This window comes from Quercus robur, chromosome 12 (genome assembly GCF_932294415.1).
Source record: "Quercus robur chromosome 12, dhQueRobu3.1, whole genome shotgun sequence".
Taxonomy (NCBI): domain Eukaryota; kingdom Viridiplantae; phylum Streptophyta; class Magnoliopsida; order Fagales; family Fagaceae; genus Quercus; species Quercus robur.
In genome coordinates, this window is record NC_065545.1 from 35,172,725 (window position 1) to 35,189,416 (window position 16,692).

The following is a 16,692-nucleotide window of genomic DNA, read 5'->3' on the forward strand; positions in this document are numbered from 1 at the left end:
TTTGCAATCTTTTCTTCTGCAAGCAAAAGATTTAGGGATGGGAATTGTGTCACTTCAGTGTGAGAAACGACTCTTTTTTTTTTCTTCAGATGATGGGAATTGGGATTAGCCTTCATGTCAGTTCAAGGGGCCTTTTTTTTTTTTTTTTTTTTTTTTTTTTAGCTGAGAAAGTAATATTATATAATATATTATTATTATTTGGGGGCCTTTTACAAGTAAGGGGCCTTAAGCGGTGGCCTAAATGGCCTATAGCTTCAGCTGGCCTTAGGTACAGGTAAGTGGTGTCTGAGCCTTGTGCGTGCTCCACTTCCATATGAGTGCATTGCTTTTCTGGCATTCATGCGTTTGCCATTGCCTACAGATTTGTCTAACTCTGTTGCAGGTTTTGGTGTTTGTTTAACTCTTGTGGCGTGGATGAGTTCTTGGGTCTTCATTTTTTGCATCTCATTTCTTCTTTGGGTTGAGCATTGCTTGAGTGTGGACTTTCTCTTCTTTAATTTGACCTATGTCTCCTTTTACTTCTGGTCTGTGGCCTTGCTAGTGCTCCTGCCATGCCACTGCATTGTTCCTGCTATGATATTATTTACCTTTGTTTACTGTATCACTTTTGGGCTTGCGGGTTGAAATGCCTGCCATGCCAGTTTCATATATTATTCCTTTCTTTAGTTTACATTGCCCAGTATTCCTGCTGAATTAGTCCATATAACATCTTGGGCTTCCCTGGCCCATTTTATTCATTGGGCATCCTCGACCCGTTTCATTTTTTGGGGCATCCTTGGCTCATTTCATTCTTTCCTACTTCTTATATTCTCATGGGCTTTTGCTAAATCTTTTGGGCTTCACTAGCCTAATTACCACATCCTTTACTTTTTGGGTTTATTGGCCTTTAAACCAATCCCATTTACTAACTCCTTTTTTTGGGCTCCTCGGGCCCCTTTTTGCTTTCTTTCAATTTCTTATGATTCCTATGAGTTTACTACTTCCTTTTTTGGGGTTCTCTTTGGCCCATTTGCTTTCTTTAGGACATTTTTACTATTTTGTAGACCTGTGGACCATTATTCCTACCATTTTGATCCAATAGTTTTTACTTTGCTGTTTTCTTTCTCCATCTCTTTTATATTGTTGGGTTTCTTCTACCATTGGGACTTTTTGCCAAAAAATGGGCATCAACACCCATTACTCATCTATTACTCGAGAAATTATGCCCAAAGATCTAGCATATCCTATAACCCATTCATCATTCTCATTACAATTTAGCCCGTCACCACCTGCGAATCCAGAGCTGCCAATTGCATATCTATCCGTATTAAGCTTTAGCCACCCCAATAGGGGCTTGTTCCAGCCCCAGCTAATCCAAAGCTACAATATTATTATTTTTTCATGTAAAAAAATTCAAGTCTACCCAATCCAATCAACTCAATTCACTCGCAATCTATTTAAAACGACCCGCTTTTATCCAAACCCGGCCCAACCTGACCCATTTGCTAGTGATATATAAGACAGTTTAATCGAACAGTAAAACTCACCTCCCCCTCCCCCTCCACCTCCAGCTCCTCCGGGCACAGAAGAAAACGAAAAGCCAGCAATGGATCCTCGTTATTGTGAAGAAAGGCTGAGAGATGAGGTAATCTACCTTCACTCTCTGTGGCACCAAGGCCCTCCACCAAGACCCACACCCACACCCACACCTCCACCTTTGGATCACACTCCGACCCCCACTTTCTATTACCAACAACAACACACTCCAACTCCAACTCTTCCTATTCCTAATGCAAACCCCACTCCCCATTATCCATTGTATCACCATCAACACTATTACCACCAACCCCCTCCTATCCCACAACCACAACCACAACCACAACAACAACGCTTGTTCACCCAAACAGGAAAGAGATTCAGAGAGTCCGACCCGCCTCCTGATTCGGGTCCCGAATGGGCATGCCTCAAAGACCCACCTCCCCAAACTTCATCTGGGTCTGCTTGGCCTCCCATGAAGAAGCGCACACTGCCAACAGCAACAACAACAGCGACAACGACAACAACTCAACCCTTATCGGCCGAAAGCCAGGCCTATCAAATTCAGCACAAGGCTTTCCAACCTTGCCGTGCATTTCTCCTTGTCAAGGATGAAGATGGAGATGAAGCTAGCCAAGATGGGAGTTCTTCATCTTCGGAAAATGAACAAGTTGATGAAGAGGAAGAAGAAGAAGACGACGAATTGAGTTTCTTTTTTAAGTTGTTTTCGGAGGACAGTGAGTTGAGGGGTTACTATTTGAAAAACCGTGATAATGGAGATTTTTATTGTCTTGTTTGTGGTGCAATAGGAAAGAAGGCGTGGAAAAAATTCAAGGGTTGTGTTAGCCTTCTTCACCATTCCACTTCTATTTTGAAGACTAAGAGAAAACAGGCTCATAGGGCTTTTGCTCAGGTTGTTTGTAAGCTTCTTGGTTGGGATTTTCATCGGATTCCCAATATTGTCTTCAAACCTCAGCCTCTGCAGCTCCAGGTGATTCAAACTCTCTATTTCTTCATATTTAGTATTTGTTTACATGATCTACATAAAACAAAAACAAAAACAAAAACAGAACAAAAAGTAGTTGCTAAATTCTTCGTGAATGGTCTGGTGGGTTGTGTTGTGTCATGGGTATTGCATTGCAGGGTGGCCCTGAGGGAATTGCTAATGATAGTAAGGATGACTCTGATGATGTTAAAAAGGATAATGCAGCAGCCTCTGTCAATGGTATTGAACAATTTGACAATTCAATCTCCGTTGTCACTGTCAGTAATGGTGAAAATCCAAACCCCAATCATCCCAAACACATTCCAACTTCTATTCCTAATCCAAACTCCAGTCCCCATTATCCATTGCATCACCATCACCACCTAGCCCCAGTCCCACAATCTCAACCCCAACCCCCCACCCAAACAAGAAAGAGAGTTGGAGAGTCTGACCCGCCACTGGATTCAGGTCCCGAGTGTCCTTGCCCCCAAGACCCGCCTCCTGAAACATCATCTGGTTGGCATTCCATGAAGAAACCTGTTTCCACTCTTCAACCCTTATCGGCTGAAGACCAATCCGGCCAAATGCAGTACAAGGCATTACAACACTGCCGTGAATTTCTCCTCGCCAGAAATGAAGACGAAGATAAAACTAGCGAAGATGGGAATTCTGAAGAAGATGAAGAAGAATTGCGCTTCTTTCTGGAGTTGTTTTCACAGGACAGGGAGTTGAGGAGTTACTATGAGAAGTGCTATGAAAGTGGGGATTTTTATTGTCTTGTTTGTTGTGGAACAGGGAAGACGGTGTGGAAAAAGTTCAAGGGTTGTGTTGGCCTTCTTCAGCATTCCACATCTATTTTGAAGACTAAGAGAAAGCATGCTCATAGGGCTTTTGCTCAGGTTATTTGTAAGGTTCTAGGTTGGGATCTTCATCGGCTTCCCACTAGGTTGGGTTCTTCATCGGCTTCCCACTATTGTGTTGGCCTTCCACAGCTCCAGGTGATTTAATTCTGCATTTCTTCATATTTATTTGTTTACATTATCTTTATGAAACAAAACAAAATGAAAGTCATGGGTATTGCAGGGTGGCCCTCTGGAAATTGCTGATGATAGTAAAGATGATGATGATGTTGTTAAAAAGGTTAATGCAGCTGCCTGTGTGAATGGCAATATTGGTGAAACTAATGCCGTTTCTGTTGCTGCTAGTAGTGGTGAAGTCGCAGCAGCCTCTGTCAATGGTATTGAACAACTTGAAAATTCAACCTCTGTCATCACTGTCAGTAATGGTGAAAAAGCATTTTCTATTAATGGTAATAGTAATAGTGGTGAAAATATGGTCTCTGTTGATGGTGATCACAGCGATGCAATTGGTAAAGAAGGTTTTTGAGGTTCATCAGTATAGTGTTGTCAATTAATGGTAGGCAATGTTACTTCTATCTATCGTTTTTTAACTTATTCAATTATGTGTCTTCGTGGAATTGTGAATGGGTCTATGCATATGATATGTGTATTAACTAAATTTTAATTGTTGTGTACTGCAGAATCCTTTTACGAAGACTGATATCAATGAACAGATTTGTCATCTATAAACAAAACAAAACAGATTTGTCAGAAAAAGAACATGATAGCAGCAAGCACTCTGAAAATCTTGAGAAGGAAATGTCATCTACAGGACGGAATGAAGAGGGGGTTAGTTATATGCGGGTGAGATGATTGTTGTGAATACACAGAATTTAAAAGCTACTCTTTCTTATCTTTTTTTTTTTTACATTTTCTTTCTTGGCATGATAGTTGACACTGTTCATTTTTCTTCTCCAGACAAATTGCTGTTAAAATTGTGGTTGCAAAATATATATATACAAAGATTAATCAGTTTCTTAAGTTTGGTAACTTATGAAAACCCAAGTATTTTGGGCAAAAAAAAAAAAAATCTTTTGAAGTCGTAGTAAAATAATAAAACCACAACAGTTTTATATAATGAGCAATATGTCCCTTAGGATTGCATTCTAATGAAGTTTCTCTTTAAAGGAAAAAAAATTGTATAAGATAGTGACATAGCTTCCCAAAAACAGGAATAGGAAACTCCATTTCCCAACTCACCACCTTCCATCTTTGCAAGAGTTACCTTAATTGCATAACCTTTCATCATTCACTTGCCTGAACACTATAATGAGGCTGCATGATAACTGACAAGTATCTGGGACTTGTGATATATATTAAACCAAAGATGTTAGATTTTTGGTTGATTTCCAGATTTTTGGTTGGTTTCCTAATATTTTGCCACCTTTCATCATCCACATCATTGAGATTTATTGATTTATTTAATTTTTTAACTTCATTTCACGACTATAAACAACTGTCTCAAAAAAACTCAATGACTACATGACCCAGCAAACAGACGCAGGGAGCTTGCTCTTCTTCCTTCTCTCTCACTTTCTCACTCATGTCCGAGCCACACTATTTGCGACTCCACCACTGCCATAGCTATAGTCACCAGTGGTGGCAAAGGAGACGAAGGTGATCCACTGGCAGTGGAGGCTCCTTGGACTATGGCACAGTATTTAAACAATTTTTTTGTTCTACATAAATAGAGTAAAGTGTTGACTATTAGTTATCTCTATATTAAAAATGTAATACCAAAATTGTTTAATCCGCAAAGCTTGATCCTTGATAGAAAGAGTTGATTATGTGTTATCTCTATTGAAATACTTATTGTCTTTGAATAATTGCCTCATGGCATCTAAGGGATGAAGACTAGAGTCAAAAACTTATGGAAGGAAAAGATTTCTTTGATGTTATATATACTGAATCAATTTTTATAGAAAATCTGGATTTATTTTAGATGTATTTAAATCAAACAAAATTAATATATATGTGTATATAATATACTTTCATGGAATATTTTTCTGTGCACTGCTCCATGAAGACTGAAAACAAACCAAAGTCTTACTTCTTGATGTTGCATGAATTATTCTGCTCAACCAATTTACTATAGTTGTTCTCAAGTCTATAAGTTTTTGGGTTCTGTTATGATTATGTGCTGCAATTTACTATTTTTGTTGGTTGATTCTGTGATAGGCCTGTAATGCTTTGCTCTCTGGAAGCTGTAATTTTGTTGTTGGTTGCTTTTGTAATGGATTTCTAAGCTTTTGCTCTCATGAAGTTTTGTTGGGCTTGTGTTTTTTTTTTTTTTTTTTTTTTTTAAATTTTAATTTTAATTTTTTTTTAATTAAAAAAAAAAATCTGAAATTTAGTAATTTTGTTCTTAAATTGCAATCATATAAAGTAATTCCTGCAAGAAACTGATGTAAGTTTTTATTTTTATTTTTTATTGTTGCATGTTTGCAGCCTTGTTGCTGTTTTTTGTGTGTGTTGTATTTGCTATATGTAAGGGTTCTTTTATCTTCTGTGTATGATGTATTTGTTTTGAGAATTTGACTGATACAAGGTGAGCCAGGCTTCAGTTAAACTTGATTTAGTAATGTTATAAAGTTGAGCGCATTAGAGGTCTAATGGAGAGTGAGAAAGGGTGTGGAAGTGTGGGAGAATAGGGGGATTTGATGTTTGGGGGAAAAAAAGAAGAAACACTTACTGATCAATATAGCAGGTTATTATTTTCTCTCTCTTAATGACTAAGGTTGAGTATGATTCAGCAAATCCTCAATAGGTTGGGCTTATAAATCCTTGAGCCCTTTTTCAATTTTATGTTGAAAGATTCTGCCCTATTGTTTGATGCAGGAGTCATGTTTTGAAAGAGTTATTCCCATACTTGTGCTTAATTGGAATGGATAGGGAAGCTTCATATGGGATAGATATATTGGCCATGTTATTAGGTATGGTAAAAGAGTATGATTCTAGCATGCGGTATGGTGCAAGGCTCACTCTTTTGAAAAAACTATTCCCAGTCTTGCATTTAATTGCAATTGAAACGGGGCTTCAGTACACCCTTGCTAAGGACCACTTAATGAAAGATCTATGAGAGCAACAGCTTTTAAAGATTACTAATTGGAGTAGTTGACTCTATGTTTGACATGTTATTCTCCGAACTTCTCGAATGGTGAGGCTGAGGTTCCAATGGTAGGCAATTTCCTTGGAATGGTATATGGTGCACAATGGTTGTGTTCGATGCAAAATTTGAGCTTTGCATGTGAGTTTTATTTATTAAATGTGTTTAAATGTGAATTTGGTAGCGTCATAAAGGATTTTTCATTTTTAAAAAAAAAACCTTGTATCTGAATTGAATATTCATTGATGAAGTGGAAGTTGATCCATAAGCAACCCGAGTTTCTGATCTGATCAATCTTGGTCAAAATGGTATTGTTCTTTATTTTGTTGTTGTTTTTATTAAATTTATACATTTCTTGTACATGGTTTCTCATAATTATATGGAAATTTAGTGTTATTCAATATAAAATTCTTGATATTTTAATGGCTTATCGTTGCTTAAGTTTCTTGATGACTGATCTGTGCTTAAGTAGAAACAGAAGTGGATATATGAATATCTTTCATTTCAATTTATAGTTTGTTTCTTTCGTTTCTTTTTTTTTATCATATTCGGATTTTTGTTTCTTTTTGTTATGCTAGGTTTAATGCCCATTTTGATTTACTAAGCAGAAGTTTAGGAGTCCAAGGAATGCATAAATTGAACTTGAAAAGAAGGATTTGGTTTAAGGAGATTAACATTGATAAGAATTTGATGATTTATTTGATATTGACTGTCATTCTGTGGCACTCATCAAAAAAAAAAAAAAAAAATCTGTCATTCTGCGGCTTTATGCTGATTGTTCTAGTAATGGTGTAGCAATTTATTCTTGACCAGAACTAAATCAGTAAGTGAATAACAATTAAGGATTTAAGGTTGTGTTTGGGTGTGTGGGTCTTTTGTTGATTCTCACAGCAGTCGGTTATAGAATCAGTCTATGAGATTTTTTCGTTTAGTGTCTTTAGGATGATGTTTTCTGGTATACTCTTGCTTCAGACCTCTAAAGTTGTTAATAGAATATCAGATTTATGAGAGCAAGAGCTTTTAAAGATTATTAATTGGAGCTAGTTGACTCTATGTTTGACATGTTATTCCCTGTGTAGACAAGGTGGACACACTATACCCTATGTAATTGCCATTGCGTGCTTAAATTTTGTATGAAGACTTTTCTAGGCGTGTATTAGAACTTTGTTTTTGGTATGTTAAAAAAAAATTATGTATGAGTTGAGCTCTCAGTTTTTAGCTTCATGCGTTTCATAGTAAGAGCTTAGAGCTTGTTGCATTGTCAGTAAAGACAATTTGTTGTCTTGACTCTTGAGAACATTTAAAAAGAAACCCAGACCTGCTAGATTGGGAAGTCTTTTTCTACTGTCAAGCCTTCAATTGTTAGTGAATTAGCTTAACCTTTTGCATGCATTTTACGTAGTTGAGCTAGACTCATGTTTCCTTCTTGTATAGTCACTACTTGTTATAAGATATGGCGTTTCACTTTTTGATAATCCTGTTTGGTTCGACGGAGTTTGGCAAGCGCTTATTTTAAGACCAAAACATGAAATTGGAGTAACAACCGGACTTGAGATTTAGCGTGCTAATACGAGGTTTTCTTTTATTTTTTTTGGATAATTCAATACAATATGAGGGCAGATTTGAACTGTGAATTTTTTGGAAATACCAAAAGTGCCAACTAGTTGAGTTACATAACTCTTGATGCTAATATATTTTAGTCGGATTCAAATTGATGTGAATTAAAATTCCATAGGATTCTTGAACTTTTGGCTACTCTTTGATCTCCCAAATTTCATTCGTTGTTTCTTGGTTACTGTTGACTCTAGAATATGTATTTTTTCTTCAATCAAGGTCTTGAGGATCTCTGAAATTTGATCCTACTAATCTTGCATCATTGCCGCCTTGAGAGTGTCTAACATTTGGTGGTTGAAATTCTCTGACATTCTTTCCAAAATCTCCACCCTTTGTTCTTGAGGATATCAGATTTCACATTTGCTCTGCAAGCCAAGCCAAGCCTTATCACATCTGAATATCACAACTCATGCGGCTAAGCCCTTGTCTTATGCTATTTGAATTAACCTTTGTCACAGACATAATAATACAACTAAAGTTTTGGTGAAAATGTTCTTGTAATCCTAAATCATTCTCCTTTTTTATTCTCAAATTTCTTCTCCCTTTCCTCTTTTCTTTCAAGTGACATTCATTTCTATACATATAAGAATGTGTTAAATAGTAGCCCACACGGGTTAGCTCGATTATAGGCCTTAGGGCATGCTCCCTCAAGGTCCTGGGATAAAGGCTTGGGATAACCCGATGAAAGGTTTTTGCAGGCGAGTCGTGTATCTAGGGTTTTCTCAATAAGGGTAGGTTCAAAGGGACCTTGAAGAGGTTCCCCGTCATTAAAAAAATAGAAATAAAAAATTTGTATTAGAATCGGCACTAACTATGCTTTTAACAAATTGAATTTTCGAGTAACATTCAGTTTTAAGGAAAAAGTATTATTAGAAGGGTAGCCTAAAAAAAAAAAAAGAACTTGTCAAGGTGGAGGTATTCATAAATTTGCTTCTGCAAATCTAGAATTGAGCATTTTTTTTAAGACTATGATTATGAATTCATCGAGCATAACATTATACACTTCAAACTTCCTGTTAAGTACATGAATATAATCTTACAACTTTCACGAATCTAGGGGAAGATGGGAAAATTTGAAGTTCTTGAACATTTTTTCACATTTTATTATACTAATAAAATATGTATTTAAAAAAAAAAAAATTGATTAGAACTAATTATTCTACTAAAATAAACCAAAAATAAATTTTGAGTAAATTACTTTTTGTATTTTTTAGACATAATTTAATCTAAGTACAGTTACTCTATTCTGCAAATTCTTTGATTCTAATTATTTAGTGATACATATTTACGCTATTTAAGTATTCTATGGTCTTGTTCCAAGTGTGAAGCTACAAGTAATTTTAAAAAAAACTAAGGGGAGAGTCATTTCAGAAAACCTGAAGGAAAGTTGATGTAATTTACACTTTTTTTCCTATGTGGGATTTGAATAATAGCTGTTCTGTGTGATGATAAATATATATATATAACCACTCTCAAATCTCAAGAAAATGATGTAAGATTCTGTGTCTACCTTAATTGAGGATGACTAATTTCTTTGAACTGCTTATTGTAACTTCATTCCTTGCGAAGCACATAGGCCTCATGGACACAAATTCGTGGGATGACAAACAATAAAACCCAAGTTTTGGTGCTTACCCAATCATCAGTCAATACTCAATAGCCAGGAAAGCAAAGGGTACATTTTGATTGAGGAAATATAGCACAACATAGAGAAATCTCTATTAAAGTCAGAATTTGGGTGTAGTTTTTCTCTTTTTTGGTACCAGATTATACCATCAAAGCAACATTACCCAGTTGCCATTGAGGTCAAGCAGGTAGTACATCCAAAGGATCTGAGTCCATAATTAAGGGCGCTAGCCTTTGACAAATTTCTAAATTCAGTAAACCAGAAACTAAAACCAATTCAGCGATTCAGCAATGCAGACACAAAAAATTCTATCCAACAATGATTCAGCATCACTAAGTAGCCCCCTAGAGTGTAGTACGAATAATCCTGATTAATATTATACAACAGGAATTTTTAAAAATACAAGACAAGCAGGTAACACAAGCAAAGAAAACATCATCTAGCCACTTCGCTAAGCCGCTGCAGGATCATTGATCACACCCAAGAAATCATCTTTTATGGTACCAATGCAGAACTGTAAAAAAGAGAAATATATTAGATAAGAAACAAATAAAAAGCTAAATTTCAGATTCATAATATGCTCAGAAAGTCACCAAAGATTTAAAGTCTTGTTCTCTTAAAAAATAATTAGCTTTAACCACTTCAAAGTCCAATGAGAAATACTCGATAACCAATGACATTCAAATTCAGACCTAATTTGACTGAAACAAGACTTACTTCAATGCCAAAACTAAAAGAAAACAGGTGAGTCTAAATGAAAATGACAAGAGCCTTGCTTTTATAGGCAATATGTGATCCTCAGGTCCAACTTTTTTTTTTTTTTTTTGAGAAGAAATGCTCTGGTCCAACCTACCTCAGGCTTTTTTACCACAGGAACTTATGCCCTAAGGCATGACAAGATCCTCCTTCCTCCAAAAATTAAATTATAAGAGTTCCCTCATGATGAGAATCCATAGGGCAAACATTACTATGGCAGGTATGTAAAATCAAGGAAATACTTTCATTCATGCAAACATAAATTTTCATGAAAAGCTGTTTTGAAAAACAACTAAACTTATGCTTCATGGCGCATGCTTTGAAAAGTTTCTTGCATCAACACTAATGCAGACCAGACAACCATAAGACACACAGTGGCAGAGCTAGAATTTGACTCTAGAGAGGGAAAAATTTATAATACATACACATGCATGTATTATACATATGGACACGTAGACATAAATACACACAATATAAGAATTTAAAAATAATTGCCAAAAGTCTTGTAACTCAGTGGCATTGTCTGTTCTCATTTATGAGGATAACTAGGGTTCAAATCCCCCTCCCCCAATTGTTGTAACTATCAAATTATGAGAAAAATAAAATAAAATTCAAAGATCATTAATATACAGAAATAAAAAAGAACTAAATTAATAAACATATATAATAGTAAATTACATATAATTGTTTATACAAAAATTTTCATGAAGAAAAACAAATTTTATCATTTCTCAAAGCTAACTGTACTATTCTTTATTCTGTATCTTATTTTATTTTTAGATCAAAATTACTGATAACTTTTTTTCTTATTTTTATAATTCGATAGTTGGGGAAGAGAGGATTTGAACCCTAGATGTCTTCATTGGAAAAACTAGGAGATGCCAACCAATTGAGCTATTGCTATCTTACTTTCCTTTACCCTTTCCTTTGCTTTCCTTTCATACGTTTTGAATCCTAGAAGACATTGATGAAATAGGAAAAGATTTTTATTTTTACCTTTCTATTCTCTTAATTAATTATGACACATTAAATATTTATGCTGAAAAATATATTAACAATAATACATATAAGGAATCCACCTAGGAAGAAGAAAACATAAAAACAAACAAAGAAGAGACAAAAATCACAAATTACACCCTTTAAGTTTGGTCCATTGTCGTTTACGTCATGTAAGTTTTGTTTTTGTTGGTTTAGTCATTGAAGTTTACACATTTGTTGTCACCGTTAATCATTCCATCATAAAATTTTTGTTGACTATTAAAAAAAAAATACTGTTTTAATATTTTTAAAAATCAATCTAAGCTACTAATAGCCTACAAATTCAATGACAGTGAACCCTCAAATTCAAAAAACCAAACACCAACAAATCAAAACCAACCTTGGGCCTAAATAGAAAGATCCATATTGAACAACGCCTATATAACCTCAGCAGTTTATTCTGCATGGCTCAAATTGAGATGCATACAGATGGGGGTTCTAAAGAAGGTGCGCCTAGATGATTTTCCTTGTAGGAGTTCCACTCTAGAGTTGGTTTCTTAAATCAACTCGTATTAAACTGTTTAGACTGTGCTTTTGTTCTATTTGAATTGCAGGTGAAAGTGAACCCAAGGTCACTTATTGACAGTAAAAAGTGAAAATTTAAAATAGGAACCATCATCACCCTATACTATATCTCATTCATGATATCCTCTGGGGCTGCTTGCAATTTCACAAACCAATCAAAATCCCTTTATTTAGGCCAACTTAAGATGAGAAGGAGCCGGGTGATGGACGAAGGAACGGATGTGCTCATATAAGTATCGACAGAGAAGGATATAAAACAAATACAGGAATTCATAAGATATACTCTTAATTGGGGACTTAAGTCACTGAACTACATGAGGAATGGCTAAAGGTCAAAAAACCAACTAAAAAAATTATCTTCAGAATCCCTAGACCTTCTTAAAAATAATGGAATGGTAGTCCTAATTATACTTGATTTTTTAATCCTATCCACAATATATAAAAGGTAGCCATAAAATGTTCACAGTCATGGCATATATTACACAACCTAAGTGGATCCAACCCCAGCCCTGAAACAAAGAGGAAATCTTCTGTAGCAAATTGATAACCCACCATCCTGATTGGCTCCACCCTTTTCACCTACTTAATTGTTTAACCAAATTTGTATCCATGCTAGCTACTACATGCCTTCTATTTTAAGATTGTGTTTTCTGAAAATAAATTTGTGGTCAAAATTTAACTGAGCTGAATTTCACTTCAATTCAATTACAAGATAACATTATGTTAAGCTTTCAAATAGTGGTAACAAAATGGAATAATGACATACAATTTCTGTAGCATCAACTCGAGTTCCAATTATCTTCAGCCGGACTTCACTATCCTTTTGTATCTTAACCTGAAGTAGACCAAGATATCAATTTCAAGCATACAATTTTAAACTAGAAATTTATCAAATTTCTTCTGAAAAAGAAGAAGAAGTTAGAACTAAGACTTACTGATCCATCTGAAGTTGTATAATTTGGCATATCTCCAGATTGGAATTCCATATCATCCGGTATCAACTAAAATGAAAAGTAATAATTTATATATGTGCAACAACCAAAGCAGATATAATTAAACTTTCAAAAATGATGGAAACAGGAACTCTAATGAGCTTTAGGAACCAACAAACAAGAATTTACACAAGAAGAGAGACTGTGAACATCTTGAAAATTCACACGTATACAATACAAAGGAAAATGCTAGAGCTACTACTAAAGCTTACAAACTATTGGTTGCCACTTCAACATAATAATAAATGGAAGTTTTAGTTATTATTTTTGGATTATGTAGTAAATTTGTAGTATCTCTAGCATCACTCCAATACAAATTCGACATCAAGTCCTCTGGTTTAGAGGGTGATTGTCAGAATACACATCCTAGTCACATAAATGGAGAGCAAAACTTACATGGTTTGAAACAAAAATTTGAACAGGCCCAGCTTCAGCAAAAAATCCCATCTGTAAGATTTCAATATAGTTCAAAATATATGCTAAAGTTATTAAAAAATAAATAAATAAAACTTGCAATTCTAATATAGATACCTTGTTGACCATAGTAACAACAGCCTCTAAAATCTCGCCTTTAAAGGGTCTGAAAACAACACATTGGTACTTCACTGGAAAGGACACAAACCCAGTTCCATCACGAATCAACCCTTTCCCAATATTCTCTATTCCAGTTATTGCCACTACAAACCCATGTCGACCACTGCATATATATAATTATAATTTTAAAAAAGTAACAAAATTTTAGACCATGGAACCAAAACAGAGAAAACCCAAAAACCAAAATAAAGAAATTGGGATTTAAGAATGAAAAAAGAGAGAACCTGCAGGTGCCCTCGACATCTTTCATGAGCTTGGCGACAATGTTGTCACGGAGGTTGCGGCCGAAGTGGCGAGGGTGGAGCTGCATGTTCCGCTCCAGTACTATGTGGAAGAACATCTTTTTTCTCTTTCTCTTTGTAAAGTTCAAAACTTTTTTCCAAAATTGAGGGCTTTCTTGGTTACTGGATTCAAGGGTTTTTCTTTCTTTCTTTCTTTCTGGGTTATGTTGCTTTTACAACTGTAATCCCAGATTAGGGTCGTTTACTTCAATCTCCTTCAACTGGGTTGGTTTTTAACTCCAATCCCTTGGAGTTTTGTTTTGTTGACCGAAGCTTAGTTCTGTATCGCTTTCTTTTGCTTAATAAAAATCCTCTGCTTCGTATATAAATAGACGAAAAGGTTGGAAGAGGAGACGGGTTGGGGCTTCGGCTGCTTTTTGTTTGAAATTCACTGCGTGGACAGTATCCATGTCTTGTCTTTCTGACTTGATGGCCCAAGATGTTAACTGGGCCCAATTCTTGGTCCAGCCTTAACAGAACTAGAGTTTTTTATTTTTTTATTTTTTTATTTTTTTTTAGAAAATTTCAACTAATGACGTCCGCTTCTGATAATAGTTCTTTATCATCAAATTAAGGTACCAATCAGATCCGTTTTTGGTATAAGTAGAGATTGAACCTTAAATTTCTTATTCAATTATAAAAAACTTTACTAGTTAAACTAATTGAAACTCATACTAATAGAACTAGAGTTAATAAAGGAGGGGAAAAAAAAGGTAAACTAGAGTTGTAAACAAATGTCCTATTATTATTATTATTATTAATGTTATTTTATAGATAGGGACTAGGGAGGGGGAGAGATGAGGTTCAAAGTTCAAGCGACAAATATCATGCATTACAAAGAATATCACTATAATTTGGACTATCACTTGAACCCAATACCATATTTTTCCAGATTTTTTTTTTTTCCTTTGAAAATCGTCAAATACATAATACCATAAGTCTATAGAAATCCTATAAATTTGAAAATCGTCAAATACATATATAAATTTGATAGGGGAATACATTTTCAATAAGTATAAATAACAATAACTTTTAATTGTCTACTTTTTTTGTTGGTATACTAATTGTCTACTATAATCAATCACAAGTCTTCAATATTACTCTAAATTATGTATTTACATAATATATTTGCATATTATATCATCACTGCATAGTATTTGCATAAAGTATTTGCCAACAAATGCAATTCCCCTAAATAATTATCATTAAATATATAATAATATTATTAGTCCACGGTAAAGATTGTCCCATGTAAAAGCAATTTAGTGCAATATAGGTACTATGTTAAAATTTTTCATCTTTTACTTCATTCATTCTTTCTTCTTCTTCTTTTTTTATTATTATTTTTTTTTTTGCACTTTATGTACGAAAAAGAAATAACTTCTACCTGGAATCCATCAAACCAAAAAATTCTTAGAGAAAAAAGAAAATCAAGCTTGAAATTCAAAGCAAAGAATTGGGATATTGGTAGAGAGGAATGAAATAATTATTGCTGCAAATTTTTTCTCCTTTGCAAGTCGGAGCTATTGATTGATCAATGAAGGAAAAAAAAAATCTAATCAGAGAATTGTGTTACAGAGGGGAAGAGAAACATGGAGAAAAGAGAGAAGAGAGACAGTTAGAGAGAGAGATCTATGGGAAGAGGAGAGACCAAAGTTAGTGACAGTGAGGGTGTGAGAAGAGAAAAAGTGAAGAGAAAAGGCTGAAAGGCAAAGAGAAGAGAGAAAAAAATGAGAAAACTTACCATGAGAGAGAGAAGACACTAAAAAATTATATTTCCCATGGTTACAGACGAATATAATATTTATAGGAGATGCAATGCGTGAGAAATAGATTGTTTTCCAAATTTTTTTTTTGAAAGACAATCTATAGAAAATAAGCCTTATTTTTATTAGGGTTTTCCATTGACCAGTTATTTTATTTTATTTTATTATGCTACCAAATACTGTAAAATGTGGAAAACTATCTTTATAGAAAGTTTTCCAGCAAAACAAATAGAGTGTTAATACTCTAGTTTAGTAAAAATCCTTTCCTAAAATTAAGATAAATTATTTGAAAAAGTGGTTTTTTAACATGATTTGAGCATTAGGCTGTGAGATATTGGAGAATTAGGCTAGTTGTCTTTTTGTGCTAAACATGACAGGTTGGATGATTTAGATTGATCTTATTTGTAGCTACAAGGGGAATATGATTGAGTCAACATTAAGGGTGTGTTTGTTTGGAGGTAAAATAGGGTGGATGGAAAATTTTGGAAAGAAAATAGGAAAAAAAAAACTTTTTTGGAGTGTGTTTGGTTGGATGAGGAGGAAGGAAAAATAAATTGTAGGGTCCAGATGTTTTCTCCCCAAACTCATCAAAAAATTTTCTCCAAAATGGAGAAAAAACTTGGGAGAGGAAATATGATGGCTGAATGACAAAAATGTCCATGTACAACTTGCACATGGGCTTATAGTTGCTTTTTTTTTTTTTTTTTTGGTGATTTCCTGGAGCTGTGGCGTGGTATTTTGTTTTGTTTTTCTTCATTTTTTTTTTATTGTTTTTATTTTTAAATAGACATGATTTTTTTTCCTGGACATGATTTTTATTTTTTAATGTAATTTAGGTCATTGCTTTTTTTTTTTTTTTTGGTTGCTTGTCACTTTTTTTTTAAAAAAAAAATTGTGCACAATTTTTTAACAAAGTTATATAAGTAAATTTATGCAGATTCATTTTTTCCATCCTTTCACTTTTTCACTCTCAACCAAACAAAAATGAGGGAAA

The 16,692-nt window shown here is 34.5% G+C and overlaps 2 protein-coding genes across 5 annotated transcripts; one reads left to right on the plus strand and one right to left on the minus strand.

The window, feature by feature from the left end:
* The first annotated feature begins 1,513 nt into the window (after window positions 1-1,513).
* LOC126709096 (uncharacterized) lies at window positions 1,514-6,773 on the plus strand. Of its 4 annotated transcripts, none has more exons than XR_007649315.1 (5): window positions 1,514-2,506; window positions 2,659-3,498; window positions 3,584-3,916; window positions 4,041-4,203; window positions 6,238-6,773. XR_007649315.1 is itself a non-coding variant. In XM_050409184.1 (4 exons), the coding sequence occupies exons 1-3, from the start codon at window positions 1,586-1,588 to the stop codon at window positions 3,884-3,886; spliced, it is 2,064 nt and encodes a 687-aa protein (XP_050265141.1). In that variant the 5' UTR covers window positions 1,514-1,585; the 3' UTR covers window positions 3,887-3,916; window positions 4,041-4,380. The 4 variants fall into 4 exon arrangements, 1 of the variants encoding a protein (XP_050265141.1); XR_007649313.1 differs by lacking the exon at window positions 6,238-6,773 and adding an exon at window positions 4,891-5,346; XR_007649314.1 differs by lacking the exon at window positions 6,238-6,773 and adding an exon at window positions 4,898-5,346.
* A 3,009-nt stretch (window positions 6,774-9,782) lies between these two features.
* Window positions 9,783-14,269, minus strand: LOC126709312 (DNA-directed RNA polymerase II subunit RPB7). Its single transcript, XM_050409506.1, has 6 exons — window positions 13,876-14,269; window positions 13,589-13,754; window positions 13,454-13,504; window positions 13,001-13,066; window positions 12,832-12,900; window positions 9,783-10,260 (listed from the first exon to the last, which is right to left on the minus strand). The coding sequence occupies exons 1-6, from the start codon at window positions 13,989-13,991 to the stop codon at window positions 10,198-10,200; spliced, it is 531 nt and encodes a 176-aa protein (XP_050265463.1). The 5' UTR covers window positions 13,992-14,269; the 3' UTR covers window positions 9,783-10,197.
* Between the last annotated feature and the right edge of the window lie 2,423 nt (window positions 14,270-16,692).